At 31.3% G+C, this 18,590-nt stretch overlaps 1 protein-coding gene across 1 annotated transcript in view; it reads right to left on the reverse strand.

The window, feature by feature from the left end:
* The window catches only part of LOC123660956 (uncharacterized protein CG43867), a 104,953-nt gene that overhangs the window by 25,462 nt on the left and 60,901 nt on the right, over positions 1–18,590 (reverse strand). Inside the window, exons 3-11 of the mRNA XM_045595975.1 lie at positions 7,441–7,536; positions 5,574–5,768; positions 5,145–5,264; positions 3,988–4,158; positions 3,399–3,498; positions 2,758–2,906; positions 1,886–2,011; positions 1,086–1,203; positions 302–544 (exon numbers count right to left, since the gene is read on the reverse strand). Coding sequence (XP_045451931.1) covers positions 302–544; positions 1,086–1,203; positions 1,886–2,011; positions 2,758–2,906; positions 3,399–3,498; positions 3,988–4,158; positions 5,145–5,264; positions 5,574–5,768; positions 7,441–7,536 — 1,318 coding nt within the window. The remainder of the gene's footprint in view (positions 1–301; positions 545–1,085; positions 1,204–1,885; positions 2,012–2,757; positions 2,907–3,398; positions 3,499–3,987; positions 4,159–5,144; positions 5,265–5,573; positions 5,769–7,440; positions 7,537–18,590) is intronic.

Consider the following 18,590-nt stretch of genomic DNA (forward strand, 5'->3'; position numbering starts at 1 on the left):
ATAAATACATTTTACGAAGTTTAGATAGGGAGGAAATAATTGACCCGTACCTGGCTCCCGGACTATAAACAGAAAGACACCAGTTTAATAACACGTTGTATAGTTCTTCTGTCACTTAACTTTTACTAAACAGGACCCATTTGGTTTGAAAGCACAATTGGACCTAGTAGATGGCACTGCTGTCTATAAATGTATCAACAATAGAATTTGGTAGTTAATATACCGGGCAGAACTACGTCTGTCGGGTCCGCTTGTATTAAATAGAAATACGATAATTATAAAAAGTTTAAAAAATCTTTACCCCTAGTTTTACTCTGTTTACTCGGAGACCCACTACTGGACCTCTTCGCTGGACTTAGACTCGAACTCGTTTTAACACTTTTCGATGGACTGCTCGCACTTAAACTTGTATCTGAGGAACTACACTGTCCGTTTGTATTGTTCAGTACTAGCCCGTGAGTTCCGGAGGTCTGTTGTATTGAGGCGGGTAAGATGCTTGTTAAGTTTATGTTGTTGATTGGCATTGGCATGTTTGAAGATTGACCTGGAAAAGAGGTTTTAGTCATTTAACAAATAGGTAAATATTTTTTGAAATATGACATAAATACCTTAATATTAAAATTTATATGTTTGAAAAAAGAAATAATATAAGCTTCAGCCGTTTGTATATTGAAATAAGAAGTTTTTTCAATATTTCCTATATTTAAAGGTATTCAGGAACAATCAAATAATTTAACATTCATTTTAGAACATATAGTAACATTTATGTGCTTAATTTACTTAACAAGACATTCGTAGATAATGTTTCTCATTAATAAACAATATAGTAACATAAAATAAAAGATGTACAAAAGCAGACTTATCGTTGAAAGAGCAATCTCTTCCAGACAACAATTGTACATAGGACACGTGAAACTGTGGTTAGGAATTGAACAAATAATTGTTCTCTAAATTAGAATATTTGGAAATAAAATATATATAATACATAACGATACTAAATTGACTGAACTATAATTTTATATTTAATATAAACTTTACAATTTGAATCTAATATAATATTATGTGAAATCGCTATGTTAATTTACCATATAAAGGATTGTGGTGAGGTGTATTATGGGCTGTGACGCCCATTGATTCTTCACCGTCTGATGAATCGTCTGATGAATCACCCGTGAATGGCATCGATCGGATTTGACTGGCACGCTGTGATCACAAACATTTTTACACATTGTATAAACTTTTAAAGTAGCAGACAGCAGGAAATATCCTGCTTAAAATCTGGAGCAGACCGACTGGTGAAGTACCTCGACCTTACAGAGGATCACTATTTAAATACTGCTTTCAAGCAGTGTTGTGTTCCTGTGGAGAGTAAGGTGACCAGAGCTCCTGGGGGAATGGGGAAATGAGGGTTGGATCGACAAAGCGCTTGCGATATTTCTGGTATTGCAGGCGTCTATAAGCTACGGTAACTGCTTAATATCAGGTGAGCCGTACACTTGTTTGCCAGCCTAGTAATATAAAAAACTGTTCTATAAATAAGTTCAAATGTCATTAGATTCAAAATCAAAAAGCACTGTTGAATCATTATTTTACACATTAAAATTATATTGATGAATTTTTGATTGATTAATTCAGCTTGTTACATTCCACTGATTGGGCATGCGCCTTTTTCTCGATGTAGGAGAAGGATCGGCTTCAAATAAAAAAAGAATCATCAAAATCGATACACCTGTACAAAGTTATTAGGTAACACACACAAGAAATGCAATCAAATTGAGAGGTTTCCTCTTTTTTTTTTGAAGATTTTTAAAGAGAAAAACAATAATAATAACACGTTGTTTTATGAGGATCTGGCGAAACCCTCCGCTATCAATTATACACATACCCCTTTAACAGTCGCATATACTGGAACCGAGATGTCTTGGTAACTTGTAGACTCGTGCATAGTTCGAGGACAGGGCGGTGGACTGAGTTCCTCTTCTACTGACTGTTGTAATCCATCATCGGCCACCTGATAGGGCATTTAGAGTTATTTATTTGACTAACTGCATATTGACTGATAAGTATAATAGTGATTGATTAGTTCAATATTAAGTGTGCAGTTTGATTTCGTATAACAATGATCGATTAGCTTAATATTGCCTATAGCTACATATAGCTAGCAAAATATTGTAGAAACGTCTAAATACGTCTTTAAATCACCACTATTTCAATATATACAAATTAGAAATCTGAGGAGTTTGTTTGTTTGAATGCACTAACAGGAACTACTGGTTGTAACTGAAAAAATATTTTTGTGTTGGATAAGTTCATTTACCGAGAAAGGGCAATAGGCTATTTAATATGTCAGTACGTTTGTTCCTCAAATTGACGCGGGTATACGCGGCGCAGAGCTACAATATAGGTTAATATTTCCAATCGATGATGTCAATCGTATTGAAATATTGGTATAGAATGTGTTCGAAATAAAGATATCAGAAATAATATGCTTGCAAATAATCCAAAATTTTAAAGAACTTGGCGGTAGTAATTAAATTTTGGCTTATCCTCTCTAAGAAGTGGCTATTGTACAATATTATAAACATTGGTATGCGACGACGAATTAATTAATTTTGTTGTATGTAACATTTGTGACGTTCTTATGGAGTGGAATAGTCTTTATTGGCTAAAACTCCTTGAATAAAGAATATAAAAATAAAAAAATGAACATTGGTTTGCATAGGTGGGATAGTTTAGATATGGTGAGGTGGTGGTAACCTGGTAGATCTTGGCCTCCCAGGAAGGGAAGCGGTGGAGGGGAGGCGTGGGGGGCCGAGGCTGCTCGGAAGCACAGCTGTCTCCAGTGGAGGAGCCACGGCTCGTACCCTGGACCACCACGTGTACACCCTGCCACGCCGGGGTCCGCTCTGAAACCACCACCACATCGCTTTAGCTCGCATCGATTGACTACTCTAGTGAACTAAAATGTAATCTATCCGGAGTATATTTCAAGATTCAGCACCCCAGGAAAACAAATTTTGTCTCCCGATAAATTAATGGAACAAAAGCATTTGTTCATCTTCTACAAAAGAATTTTAAATATTGTAGTTTAGTAGGGTGCTTAAAATTTTCTATTAGCATATAAAATAAAAAAAAGGCACACACACCAGGCGTTTCAGTTTATCACATAAATTGATTTTAACTAATATCACTTCATACTTAATACTTTACACATTAATTACACATATTATTTATACTATACAATTACACAAATATCTTATTTATATGAGTGAACTGACTATTTGATAATTTGAAACAATGACAATTGCTGATATTATACATATTAAAAGCACAAAAGTTATTAGACATAATTTTATGTATTGATAAATCTTTTTCTAGTATGAAAAATATAGAAATACCTCTGCTAGGTGTGTAAATTTCAGCATAGTCATGTGTCGTGTCACCGTCTGTGGAAGTATTTGGAGTTGTCGGTAGCACCACTAAATTTTCTACCGCAGCCTGGAAAAATTTAACATATTATCATTAATTACACTCATCAACATTTATATAATACTATATACATACGTATAAAACATATCATTCATCGTACATTCGCAGAGTTGTTTAACATTATAACCATTCTTCTGCTATGGTGCATTGTGAGATATTGTATAGCCTGTGTTCCTCAATTAGCACCCATTTTTAGTCTAGTTTTTATACACAATTTCGCGCCCTTCTCATATTTTGTACTAGTGTGCAAAAAAAAATAACATAATAATAAGCAACCCAAAACTGTCAAAGTTTAAGTGGAATTTGTAATCTATCAAACAAACTATATGCAATGCTTACTTAATTTTTTTTTAAACTATATTATTCATTACTTCAGCTAAGTATATAGGAAAAATTAAAAAGTTATAAAGTCGGATAACATTAATTTCTTTTGATAGCATAACATAAGGAATAATATGAAAATTTGTATGCAAAAAAAGATTAACAACAAATACCAACCGCGAGGTCATCAGCTAGTAAACTAGCAGTGGTCCTTTCATCCATGGTCCGGTTCATAGTGTTCAATTGGCTATTGGCGTTTGTTTGAGTCAAGTTTGTGGTGCCAATCGATAGATTCCGCCTGTGTCGCACTGGAGTACTGTAATGTGGTTCCGACGACGTTATAGGGAGCTGGAATAATATACATATGTTTTAATACATATTTAACTAACTAATTCTTTGGATTCATCTACTAATATGATAATATATTTTTAATACCTTTATCCTTTTTAAGTCTGCATATTTTTTCAGTGTTACCTCCTGTGTATTAGATTTTTTCATATTAAATTAAAATCATGTTATATACATATTTTTAGAAAAGTTGATATTGTGAATTGTTTAATTGGGTATGAAATAATAAAAAATTATGAATATTTTTGGTAAATATTATGGTTTGGACATGATATAGTATTAAACATGGTATAGTATTAAAAATCAAGAACAAAATTAAATATACTATATACTAGCTGACCTGGCAAACTTCGTATCGCTTTATTTTTTTCTTAAATATAATAATTACATATATCAAAACAAAATATACCCTATCTTTCAAGTTGGATCAAACTGCACACGGTGTGCAAATTTGATTAAAATCGGTTAAGTAGTTTAAGAGTTCATCATGGACAAACATTGTGACACGAGATTTATATATATTAAGATTAAGATATGCAAGAAGTAATAAATAAATAAATTGTAAATGTTTAATTTTTATAATTTTTTATTTCCATAAATTAAATATGATCATCTAGTTAAATAATAAATAAATATATTGTATATAGCCATTCAAAAATAAATATAATTCTAAGAAATTAAATAAAAATTTGCTTTGTCAAATATGATGGTGCAAGATAATGATAAGTTTAAAATGTTAAGAGCAAATGCACTGGCACTATAAAAATAGCAGTGTGTAAAAAAATATAGATTAGCCTAAAAAAAGTAAAAATTTCATATGTAAATAGATTATAGATAAGATTCACCAGGTACGCTTTGGTATTATAGTGAATCAAATAAATATAATTCGTTATAAGTTTTAAGGATAATAACATTCGAAATAAAGTGAACGGTGCTGAAACATAGCATTAAAACATACAACATCGACACATCTAACATCCAGCTACCTGGTGACCCTCAAGGCTCTCAGAGCGTCGTCGGCTATTAGCCAACAGGCTTGTTGAGGCACGGGTACCGTCTTCCGTCCTCACTTCTAAGGATAAGCTTCCCCGAGATGGCAGAAACTGCTAAGGAATGTTTAAATTCTCAAAACCGCAAGATCAGAAGCTTACAACATCAAGATCAACAACTTAGGTTTCTATATCTCATACAAGTTATTTTTTACAAATTATTTGAAAGCTTTTACTGTTATGTGCTCAGTATCGATTCTATATCTGAAATTGTTTTTTATACATTCACTTTCTCAGTTGATAGATATAGGGACAGACTGATTATAAATTATATATTTAGATTTTCTTGGTAACACAAACGAGTCACTATGTCAACTAAGAAAGGAAAAAAACATATTATGTTGATATGAAATAATATTATGATACACTTACAGCACAATTTCTGCTCCCCTGTGTGGCAATATGGTTTCTAAGTAGCTCTAACTGCTGGTTACAGCGGTCGTTCTGTTCCCTCAATAATTGGTTCTGTTGCTCAAGTTCTCTGAGTTTGTTCGTAACCCATTCCTTGATGCGTGCGGCCTTTGCCTCAACCTGTTTCGCGTCTTGGAGTCGCAGCTGCTTCTGTCGGAATTTGGAATGTTGTATTGATATTGTTTATATGTACTGTCACTTAAATTTTTTTTACTATTTTAAGTTAACAACTTAAGTGAAACGTATTATTTTAATATGTATACTTTATTTAGTATTGGTATATTTTATACAATATAGTGCAAAAATAAGTAGATACAAAAACCATAAATATAACATATGCAGTTTTTATATAAATTACCCATTGATGATTATTCGAATGATTGATGAGATTTGATACTATCATTACTATTTCTTAAATTTTTATTGTTTTATATTAATATCTTGATGGATAATAAAGTATAATTAATTGATGTTTAATATATATATTTATATTTAATTCTATTTATTATTGTTTTATAAAATACATTGAACAATTTTTTTATTTACCTGCATTTTGTTACTTCTAAAAGCGTCACAAAATCATTTTAGTTACAGTTTACTAACGACACTTTCTACTAAAGATGAGTATTTTTTTCTTATATTGATTGTTTTCATTCACAAGTTACAAAAAAGCTACAAAACAAATTTGAAACTTTTGTTTTGTTAATGTTTATCTTGTATTTATGGCTACTTTTCATCACTTATCTTAAATATAAAAGTAAATAATAATAGTATGGTTACTGATTTCATACTCAAGTTGAAAGAAAATTTTAAAAAGGAACAAAAACTATATTAATCGTCATTTTTGAATCGTTACAAACAACATAACGTCACAATTATGTTACGCCACGGTTTTACGACGGTTTTAAGCACGCAGTGACGTTAGCGTTACTTCAATGACGCCATGACGTAACAGGGATGAATACAATAACTTTTATCGATTATTATCGGTAATGTTTAACGATTCGCTAAACTTTATGAATTAAAAACGTATTTAATATAAAACTTTATATTTTCATAATCACAATCGAATTGGTAGTTTGTGTAGGTACGTAGTAATCATATCATTACCATAAAATACTAAAAATCATAAAAGTGTAAAATTATCAATCCTATATCTCTAATTGTTTTAATGGATTTATCATTATTATTATTATCATTTAACTTTATTATATAAATCTATCTCAATAAAATCAAAATAAATTCTTCTTGTAGGGTATTTTAACCGACTTCAAAAAAAGGAGGAAGTTACTCAATTCGACTGTATATATGTTTTTTTTTATGTATTTTCGGGGATAACTCCGTCGTTTATAGACCGATTTCGATAATTCTTTTTTTGTTGGAAAGGAGATATCCCTAGTTTGGTACCATGATAAGGAAACCAGAATCTGATTATGGGATCCCAGAGAAATCTAGGGAAACTCTCGAAAATCCATATAGCTTTTTACGGTGCACCGATTGTGTGTACGGTGGTACGGGTGCACCGATTTTGATGATTTTTAATTTATTCGAAAGCCGATGTTTATGATGTGGTCACATTTAAATTTCATCGAGATCTGATTACAACTTTTGGAGTAATCTTTGATAATGCGTATTTACTTGACTATTTTTTCGTCTACCTACGTTGTATTACTTGTCGATATAATTGAAGTCGGTTTTTCTTCGTTTGCCTGCAAACATAATTAAAGGTTGAATGGTACACAAGGCTGTATAGCTTTAAGTCCGCCTTTGACGCACTGTATTTTGTATAGTTGTTTAATAATGTTAAATAAATAAAACTTACCTGTTCTTCTATTTGGCCTTCAAGTCGCGAGATGGCTTTCGGCGCTCCTTCAGCGCCAGCTGGCCACTCGCACAGCCGCTGCTCCATGGCGCGGACCTGGAACAAATACCACATTAATTTAGAACACACTTTTTAAAAATGAATATACATTTTAGTGCTATTAATATTTTTTGTTTTAAAACATTTTTTCGTTATAGCGTTGCTTTATCATAAATGCTTTTTCTAACGTAAGGCACAGCAGGAAATATCCTGCTCAAAGCCTTGAGCACCCCGACTGGGGAAGTGCCTCGACCTTACAGAAGATGACTACTAAAATACTGCTTTCAAGCAGTATTGTGTTCTTGTGGTGAGTAAGGTGACCAGAGCTCCTGGAGGGGGAGTAAGGTCGGCAACGCACTTGCGATGCTTCAGGTGTTGAAGGAAAGTCATACGCTTGTTTGCCGACATAGTTGTATAAAATAATATATTTATGTATATAAATCTAATAAAATTTAATATTGAAATACAATATCAATTGTCGAACCACAGCAATAGATTTATCATTCATAAGATATAAATATACTTATTGATATTGCGGCAGATAACATACCAAAGTAACCACAATCTGACATAGATGTCCAAACAGAGATACCTACTTTTCACATACCTAACACAAACATTTACAATAATTTATAGGCTAGTTTACATTTAATTATATGAAGACCGACTTCAAAAGGAGGAGGATCTCAATTCGAATGTATTTTTTTAATAATTCTTTTACTGGGTTTTAGCGAATTTGAGAACTTCTTTATTCAAAAACTAATGCATGTCGCCTCATTTAAATTTGAGCGATATCGGTCGAATAGTTTTTGAGCTATACATGACAATTCGTTTTAAATTGGCGATTTGTTCGACTACCTACATTCATGATGTTACTTGAACGTCGACAAGTCGAAAGACAGGACGTCGTCAATTGAAGTCGGTTTTTTTGTGTTCGACAACAAACAACTATTTTAAGTAAGGATAACGCATTGACAAACTTTTAAATAGGTAAGTATGTTATACTCACACGTTACCGCGCACATCTGTATTAATGACATTCTGATAGATATATAACACAGCACTTTTATTAAAATCATTGATAAATATATAGTAAGCACCACTAAGATCACTGACTATGATCACTATTTACTCTATTTTTTAAATATTTTTAATTGAACTAAAAGTCTTCATTAAACGTTTTAAAAAAGAAAAAAGTGTTAATATAAAATTAATTGCAAATATTCTCAAGTGAAGATGGAGAACAATGGAAAGTCGGTATTGAAGGAATACCCAGGAATAGATCGCATTAATCACAAACGCCGTAATTTGCCTGACTCACGACACGAGGGGACGCTACGAATATCCAAAGCTTTCTATATCGGGTAACACTTAGACGGGGAACGAAAAATAAATGACAGACAACGTTGAGGAATAAACTTTGAAATGGACAGTAAAATACACATGAATCAAATTTAATTTTAGGGTTCCGTAAAAATTATAACTATCCGGTATGGACTTAGTTTATTATGTCAAAAATTAAAAGAAAATTTTAGAGTCCTTTGTTATTATACTGGAGTACACAGTATAAAACTGTAGCCGGCTTATGTACGTAATTGGTATTGGGAAAAAAGAAACAAAAATTTCTTTGTTTGACTGACGCGTTCGTGCTAGCAAGCCCAGCTGAAGGAAATTGGATTGCAGTTCTTTCAGTTGTGATGTTTCGAGCTTAACTTTAAATCTGGTTTAGGCAACGTCTCGAAATGTAATTATATCCATAAACTCTATAAACAGTTGTAAATAAATTATTACAAATTTCTTGACAAACAAAATTTCCATTAAAAATAAAAATATTTGTAAAAAGGTTTAAAATAATCAAGTTAAAAATAAAATTTAATACATTATCTGTGGACTTCGGTGAAGTTTAATCAGTGTGTGGAGTTATAGGCACAAGTTCATTACATGTCTAATTAAAACGTTAGCAGCAATGAAACGTTCAGATGCTTCCTTCTTTGTTCCTTAAGCAGAGTCAGTAGTTAATTTTGTAACGAGGAAGGTTTAAAGAGGATATGTTTATAATATTTAGTTTTACGAACGTAAACAATCACAAAAAACATGTTTTTATTACATACAATTACAGTATATCATATAAAGTATATCTATTACATTATAAAAGGACATTAATCTTACAGTAAAAGATTTTTATTTGATTAAAAAATCAAATTCGAAATTTATATTTCGAAATCATTACATAGTATAAAAAAAAGTCGCTGTCCGCTGTCTGTATGCTTAGGTTTTTAAAACTACGTAACGGATTTTGATGCGGTTTTCTTTAGTAAATAGAGTGATTCCAGAGGAAGGTTTATATGTATAATACATGCATAATACAGTAGAGGAATACTGATGGTTTTTGCAACCGTGTGAAGCCGGGGCGGGTCGCTAGTTTATCTATATTTTAAAGTTGTAATAGTTGTAAGGCCAATATATGTAGATATAGTTTTTTTTTAAGTTTAGACAAAATAGACCTATAACGCATGTTTTGTTAAAACTAGAAGAAGCTCAACCGTTGCTCATTTAAATGTGTTAATAAATATATAAGTTATTAAATAAAAAATTCAGTTACTTATTCCACGCATTTGTACCCAATAATTTATTTACAAATATGTACAATTCAGTGCAAACATAAAATTTATTTATTTACTTACGTCTAAAAAGTGTATATATATATATTTAATTTATTAACTAAGTGTATTTGGAATATTGTAATTATATTAATAGTAGATTAGTAGCCAAGGGCTGTAAGGCATCAATTGCAGCCCGAGATATTTATGCGCACGAGCGCAGTGATATAGTTCGAGGGTGCAATTGATGCTTACACCCAAGCTAACTATTCTGCTTAACATCTCGATTGTGAGGTAAGTATAATGTAATAAAACATTATATATATATGTAATAAAACATTTTATCATTAAAAATAATTAAGTATAGAACTTTTTATTTTTTTTCAAAATCGAAATTGAGCTTCGCCGTTCGATATTTAAAATTGATGACTATTATACTCACACGAAGACAAGGCTGAATATAGCAAAGCGATCTCTTTGGTCATTGGGCTGAATGCATTATGTCTATTGCCAGTATGATGGTTAGATGTACGCGAACTTTTTAAAAGAAAGAAGTGTTTTTTTTAATTACTTACCGCCCTAAGGCTTTTTTAGCTATATTATTACCCTAGAGCGCTAATTAGTCACCTACAAGCCCCATTTGGAGGTAATAAGAACCTACTTACCGAACATGAGAGATGTAAACACGATAAACGCCATTCTAAGAACAAATCATTTATTTATCACCATTGTTATATAAATTGATATTCAGTTAAAAAACACCTAAAAACTTCCAACAAGAAAATGTTAAATTTTATTCATTCATTCGTTCATTAGTGAGCACATCGTTAATTCCGACCGGATGTCGTTCGTTCTTCGTCGTTCCTCCCTATTGGATTCGTCACAACCGTTTTAATTGTAATATTTTCGTATTATTTTTTATAAATCTCGAGTCTTATTATTTATTGTTGATACTACTTGGGGTTGAAGGTTCTTTTGTGAAATATCAAATTGGTAGGTAACTAATTAAAAAAAGGAAATAACTATAAATTTTTTCTATTTGTTACCGTGGTTGATATAATTTTTTTAGAGTTTACTCCTTAAGAATCGATTTTCATATAAGGCCCCCGGTATGAAAGAAATATGAGTAGAAAAATCTACTGAACGAATGAATTCGTTACGTTTTTGTGCGTCATCTATCGGAACCCAATAGGCAATATATTAGATGGCGATCTGAAGGAGTAAACTCCAGTTGGGTGGCGGAGCTGACCCAAAACATTTTTTTACGATTTCTCAGATCTAATTTTAATAAATACTGCGTTTAAACCGGCGTTAGATCTATTATAAGTCATTAATCAGGTACCAAAGAACTAGTGGCAGTTTTTGTCCTAAATATTGCTTATGTAATATACATAATATATAATTGCTTTAATTAATTAAACAAGGTTTCATCATCAGGTAGACCATCATTTAGACATTCAGTAAATATACAACATTTTAAACATTATCGTTTAAAAGTTATAGGTCTTAATGTAAAAAATGTCTCTATACTCTCCTTTGTCTCTTTTGGAAATTATAAAACTTGACAAATCCAATCGTGTACTTTGAAGATATTTTTTTTAGAAGAATTATATATAAGTCTACTAGCGGCCCGGTACGTGCCTCGCTACGTGTAAAGTAAAATAATAATAAAAAATTACATCAAATTCATTTATTAACACAAAAAAATATTTTATTAATTGCTAGCTATTTTAAAACTTAATCCAAAACATTTTGATCAACAATATTTTTTGTTTTTCCATTTTGAGTATGAATAAACGCCTGGGGGGGGGGGGTACCGACTCTGGAACAGGCAACATAAAGTTGGCCATGTGAAAAACATGATTCCTCCAAATTCACACCACAAACGTTAAGTGTTTGCCCTTGGGCCTTATTGATGGACATCGCAAATGATAAACGTACAGGATATTGTAATCGTTTGAATTCAAATGGCATATCAGTTGGAATCATAGGGATACGCGGTATCAAACAAACTTCTCCTTTTGATTTAGCCGTTAAGATCGTAGCTTCAATCAACTTCTTCAAACCGAGGGTATTACTACCAAGGGACTGTTTCACCGTTTGAGGATAACGTTATTTGACGGATAACCGTATCCGTCTAACAAAGGTTCTTTATGTTATTATGATGTATTATTATTTTTTACCATCGAATTCTAATGTATTTATTAGAAATTTCTATGAGCAAATATGAATCTAAAGTTTTATTTTATTGAGGAGAAACAGCTCATAATAGCTTATCCTATCTCATGCTATTAAAGTCTATTCGTAGCTTATTTGCAGAATAAATTTTAACCACAAACGGTGACAGCGGCCCTTAATTTGTTTGTATGTGTTTCGGCAATCAATCCAACAGCGACACGCTCCATTTGGCGTTAAGAATAGATCAAAGTTTAACGAGAATCAAGATTAGACATCTCGAATGGTAGGTACATCCTGTTTTTTTTGGGTCGTCTCTTTATTTGGAAGACGCATGTATGTAAGTACGTCATGAATCTATTGTCTGTGTTACGTAATACAAGTCGATATCCGATCATATCAAAGCTCCGTTTATAGAGTTAGATACTAGCTGTGCCTACTGCTGGTTCCATGAGCATAGTCTTATCTATAAATAATTTGTAGCTTAAATTTACCTTAAATTCTCTTCCAAACAAAGTTCAACAAACCAAATCCCATATCTCCATCCCATACCTATATTATATACATTCTTATATATATATATATATATATATATATATATATATATATATATAAATCCTTTATTGCACTTTAAAAATATAATAAAACTTTAACTTATAGTCTTCATATACGCATTATTATTTCCATTTTAACCATTTTAAATAAATCATTATACAGGCGTTGAAACAGATCACCTCTTAAAAATGATATTAACAACCTACACACCATTTTTTTTTATTTCTAAGTCCAGAATTAATAAGTTTCACAGTTACTTTTTATCGTTTATCCCTTACATAGTATATATATCCATAGTATCCCCTTTACAGAGCGAGTTTCCTAAAACCCTTTCTCAACTAACGCGTTCTACTCAGTGTTCATTGAGTTAGTTTTAGTTTCGTGATGAGCCAGTGATTGAATGAATGAATAAAATAATTCGCTTTATATTTGTATGTATATATAAAGAAATTGATTTCAATTGATGGACCTTAACTTCCAATTAAGAAAGTAAGTAACTTCTTTTAAAAAGTATATCATTCATTTATTTTAAATTTGTCGGTTTTGGCACAAGCCTTTCTTAATTGACTCATTTTACGGGCTTTAAATTTTACTAGTTTATAAAATATAATAATAATAATAATAATATATTCTTTATGGTACACCAAAATATAAACAAACAGTAGTAACTAAAAAAAAGACATGTACAAAGGCGATCTTATCGCTAAAGAGCGATTTCTTCCAGATAACCTTTGGGCACAGGACACGATATAGTAGTGACGGATAGGAAGTGTATAATATTCTTAAAGATGATTAAAAATAGTTTATATGTGATAGGTTCATTAATTCATACGCATATACATATACAAATATCCTTACATACATAATCACAAATACATACAAGTATCCATACATAAATATGTAAGTAATTTAAGTTTTAAGTTGTTAACTATGTAGGTAAATCACATTTGAGAGTGCCATAACCATTTCTGGAATCTTTTAAGTTTTTTTTTTATTTTTTTATACCTAAGTATAAAGTAAATGTTATAGATAAATAAATAATATTCAACGGGAGATTAAGGCCCGGATGACTTTATCTCATATTTATTTTTCAATAAACCCTGTCACGGTTACAAAATATACCTACGTTACGCGTCAGACCGTAATGAGAAAACTTATACCGGTAACTTCACCGCATAAAAATGTTACCTAGTTGATTTTTAAAAATATTGATTTTACATAAAATTTCTGAACATTAGTTATATAAGACATTTTTTTAAGCATTCGTTTATTTTGCATACATTTCTAGTTAGTGTGTCATTTTGATGGGATAAGTGATTTTATAGATATTAGATACAAATACTCCGAATAGGATATTCATAGAAAAAAGTATTAGAATAACAAATTTAAGTTCTATTTAATCTTACAATTAAATCCTTTAATAAAATCGTAACATGACATTTAAGTTTTTTTTTTGTAAGTCAGATAAGAAAAAAGAACATCTGTGCTAATTTAGCACTGTTGGAAGCCACTAATCTAAATGAATGAATTAAGAAAAAAGAAATGAAAAAAGTAATAGCAGCGATAATTAAAACGAACGTAGAAGATAAATTTAATTTAGTTGCTTTAAACATTATCACCATCTAATTCAACTTCAGCCCCGTGTTCACATCTCAAGTTCTAATTAACTTTACAGATTTACCGCACCTCATATTCCCACACAGTAAATTAGATTTAGTGAAAACCCCTTTCATGTTACTAAAGGTAAAAATGGTTTATGGGTTTTATGAATGTTTTAACTAGTCAAATTTAATTAAATATGCACAAATTTTAAAATTTAATTATTAACTCAATAATTTTAATTCATAATAATAATTATATTTTGTTTAATATGGACAATAACTGTTTCTTCGAGATTATTATGAAAATGTGTATATATATTCCACAATATTTTCACACTGTTTACAAAAATTCTTAAATTACTGCTAATTACATCGCCACAATCAACATTTTAAGGCTTCCGTATCGGATACCATCATCCATAGTGTTAAGTGTAACGATTAACATATAAAGTATTACCCACTTGACAATATTAACACTTGTCATAAGAAAAAAAAAACAAAACAAAATTAAAAAAAATTAGCGCGAAAATGTCAAAGATAAATAAAACACAAAAAGATTACACTGATTAAAGTGATTTTAACACAATCGATTAAAAACGTGTTTTAGAACTGCTTTCAAAAATATATTTTCGAAATTCGAAAATAGAATGCGACGTATGCGCTCGTGGCGGCACGGAAGCGAACTAACGGAGTACGAGCCGGAGATATCCTACAGGACGTGCCGCGTTACACTCTAACGATCGATATTTACATAGTGCTTTTAATATTCTACCACTGCCTTGTTTATTTTTATCTTTATAGCTAATATAACTTGAAAGATACGATTTATAATGTTTATTGTTAAGTAGCGTGAATGAAATGTTACCATAAAGAAGTATTTTTTTATTTATTTAATAATTATTTCTAAGGCTTTAATTGTACTTAATTTTCGTATTTTATGTATTTCTTTTTGTATTCATATTTATCATAGTTTTGTAAGAGGTTCTTTGTTACGTGTAACGAACATCGTTACAATACGGATTTTGTTTAAATACCAAAGCAAAATAATAATACCTGTTCAAGTTAGTCGTCAAACCTTAAAATATTATCCCATAAATATTCATACGATATGTTTAACCGAAAACAGTTACGACGTTCCTAGTCACACGTATTTAGTATGTTAATTTATCATATTTAGTCTAAAAGAAAGGGTTAAGTTCTCTATTTTTACTGTTATTTTTTACCTAATTAGAATAATAATCGACATCTTTGGAGCCTATTTCCATTAACATGGTCAACATTCTTTACCGTTGGAATGATAAATGTTTATTTTTGAATTAAAAAACATTGATTCTTTAGCTGTTTCTTTTTCAATTCAAGTTACGATATATGTGGGTAAAACCGAAATATAATTTTATATCTCAGACAGAAAGAAATAATTGTTATTTGTATTAATTAAAATCGATTAGTTAGACCTTATCATAAAAATCTAATTGTTATGTATTTTTTTTTCTTGAACTACATACTATAATAATAATAATAATTATTATTATTATTTCTGAGTTTATAACGAAACTCTTTGGAGTGCCTAATTTAATGTTACCATAACATTAATTATAATTATATAATTAGCCGGTAAAAATTCGTTAAGAAGTTTATTGTCTATTAAAAGTATTTTATTTGAATTAAAATCTACAATGGCTTCAAATGGAGAGTAGTACATTTCCATACAAATTCAGTTATCACATACGTAACGTTTAACGAACCATTCACGATAGAAGCGGGCTTTGGTTTGAAAATTTCAGCTTAATGCCTCTGAAATTTCTACTTTAAGTTAAAAAAGGTAAATGACAAATGAAAAACATACATAGAAGTGGTATAGATTTTTGATTTAAAACCCATTTCATATTTATTGAAAATATTTTACCTGGTTTTAAATTGGGTGCTATTTAATCGCAAATCTAATCATGTTAATTTTGTACTAGGAACAAAAACCCAATTCTAGTCAAAAAACTGATTGCACAACGAAAATCAAAACAAAAACACACCTATTATAATTGTGTTTGCAGGCAAATGAAGAAAAACCGACTTCAGTTATATCGACAAGTAATACAACGTATGTAGACGAAAAAATAGTCAAGTAAATACGCATTATCAAAGATTACTCCAAAAGTTGTAATCAGATCTCGATGAAATTTAAATGTAACCACATGATAAATACGGCTGTCGATTAAACTAAAAATCATTAAAATCGGTACACACAGTTAAAAGTAATGCGGATTTTCGAGGGTTTCCCTCGTTTCCTTACCCCTCCTACCTTTACCCTGGTTTCCTTATCATGGTAACAAACTAGGGATATCTCCTTTCCAACAAAAAAAGAATTATCAAAATCTAATATATATATACAGTCGAATTGAGTAACCTCCTCCTTTTTTTGAAGTCGGTTAACAAATAAAGAACAATGTACAAATTTAAGGCGGTCCGATAGAAGAGCGGTCTCTTCCAGACATACTTGGGCATATAGGACACGGCACAGTGAAAGTGGTTGGGAAGTGTACAAAGTGTAATAATGACTAGCACACAGCAACTTATTGTATCATTTTTTTATAAGACAAGTGTCCTATTTTTTGTCACCTTGTTCACCTATACGACAAACATGCTTACCATAGGAACAGACGATCGTGTGTCAAGTATAAGACAAAATTATTTGTAACAAAAACGTAGAGTATAATAAATAGTATATAAGTAAAAACGTTATGTGCCAACGTATGATTGTAACAGACAAACAGACTAATAAATCTCAAGAAAGAATCACAACAAGAAGTATCTAATAATGCAGTTTTATTGCACTACGTCGCGACAATTCTGGATACGATTTTACTTGGTGGCAATTCTTATTTCTAACTTACTCGTAACTGACGTGTGATAACGTGTACAATAACTGTGTGTTTTTTCTATTTATTGAGTCCACCAAACTTAAAGCAAACAAAAACGTATCAATCAAGTAAAGTAAAACTAGCGGCGGTATCAGGGTATCATAATTACTAAGTGACAATATCTTGACCGATTGTATACCAAACCATAATTATTATACACGATTGGTTGGACGTTAATGATGATGATTTTAATAATGGATCAACTAACTATGTAGTAATGTTTTACTGGGTCAAAAAAAAAAAAAAAAAATAACAAAAAAAAAAAAAAATATGTTGATAACCATACAACCATATTTTTGTATTAGTTTCTTACGTGTGTACGACTATCGACTTTATTTATGGCCGATTTCTAAATACTGTTATCTCACATACTTCATTCCTATTGATTTTGTTTACTTGAGATAGTAAATTGATATACACATTTTACGATAGATTTATAGATTTTTCTGAATATAATATGGGTCATTACGGAAAGATTAAATAGCCTATGAAACTCAGAGATAGTGTAGGCTTATAGAGGCGAAAAATTTCAAAATCGTTTCAGTATATGCAGAGATCAGCCCTTACAAACATATACAAAATGTTAGAAACTTTACTTCTTTTTATATATTTCATAAGATAAATGTAAGTCGAGTAATTCTGCTAGAAATATGTCATGTTAGCAAAGAAACGTATTACTATCATCGATCGAAAAAAGAAATTGGATTAAAATATAAGAATTTATAAGTCCGTGTGCTAACATAACTCTATTATTTTATTGACAAATGAAATAAAAACCTAGCAGTACTGCTATCTGCTGTGTGGTTACGGTAGTGAGAATATAGCCACCCCCTCTCTTCCTGTGGGTGTCGTAAGAGGCGACTAAGGGATAACAGAGTTCCACTGCCACCTTGCTTGCTGCTGCTTGCCACCTGCTGGCTTTGAAATACACGGGCCGAAGACGGGCAGCAGCGTCTTCGGTGCAATAAGGCCGGCGCTGCGGTCACCAATCCGCCAGCCCAGCGTGGAGACTATGGGCAACACACATGAGTTCGCGCCGTTTTTGGCGTGAAAAATGGAGTGAACTTGTGGAGGCTTATATGTCCAGCAGTGGACTGCGATAGGCTGAAGTGATGGATGGTTTTTCCGCCATCCGACGGCTTTTCAAGTTCCAAGGTGGTAATGGAACTGTGTTATCGCTTGGTCGCCTCTTATGCAACCCTAGGGAAGAAAGAGAGGTGGTTAGTTTCACAATATATTTCGATTTGAACGAGACAATTTTACGT

Source organism: Melitaea cinxia, chromosome 16 (assembly GCF_905220565.1).
Source record: "Melitaea cinxia chromosome 16, ilMelCinx1.1, whole genome shotgun sequence".
Taxonomy (NCBI): domain Eukaryota; kingdom Metazoa; phylum Arthropoda; class Insecta; order Lepidoptera; family Nymphalidae; genus Melitaea; species Melitaea cinxia.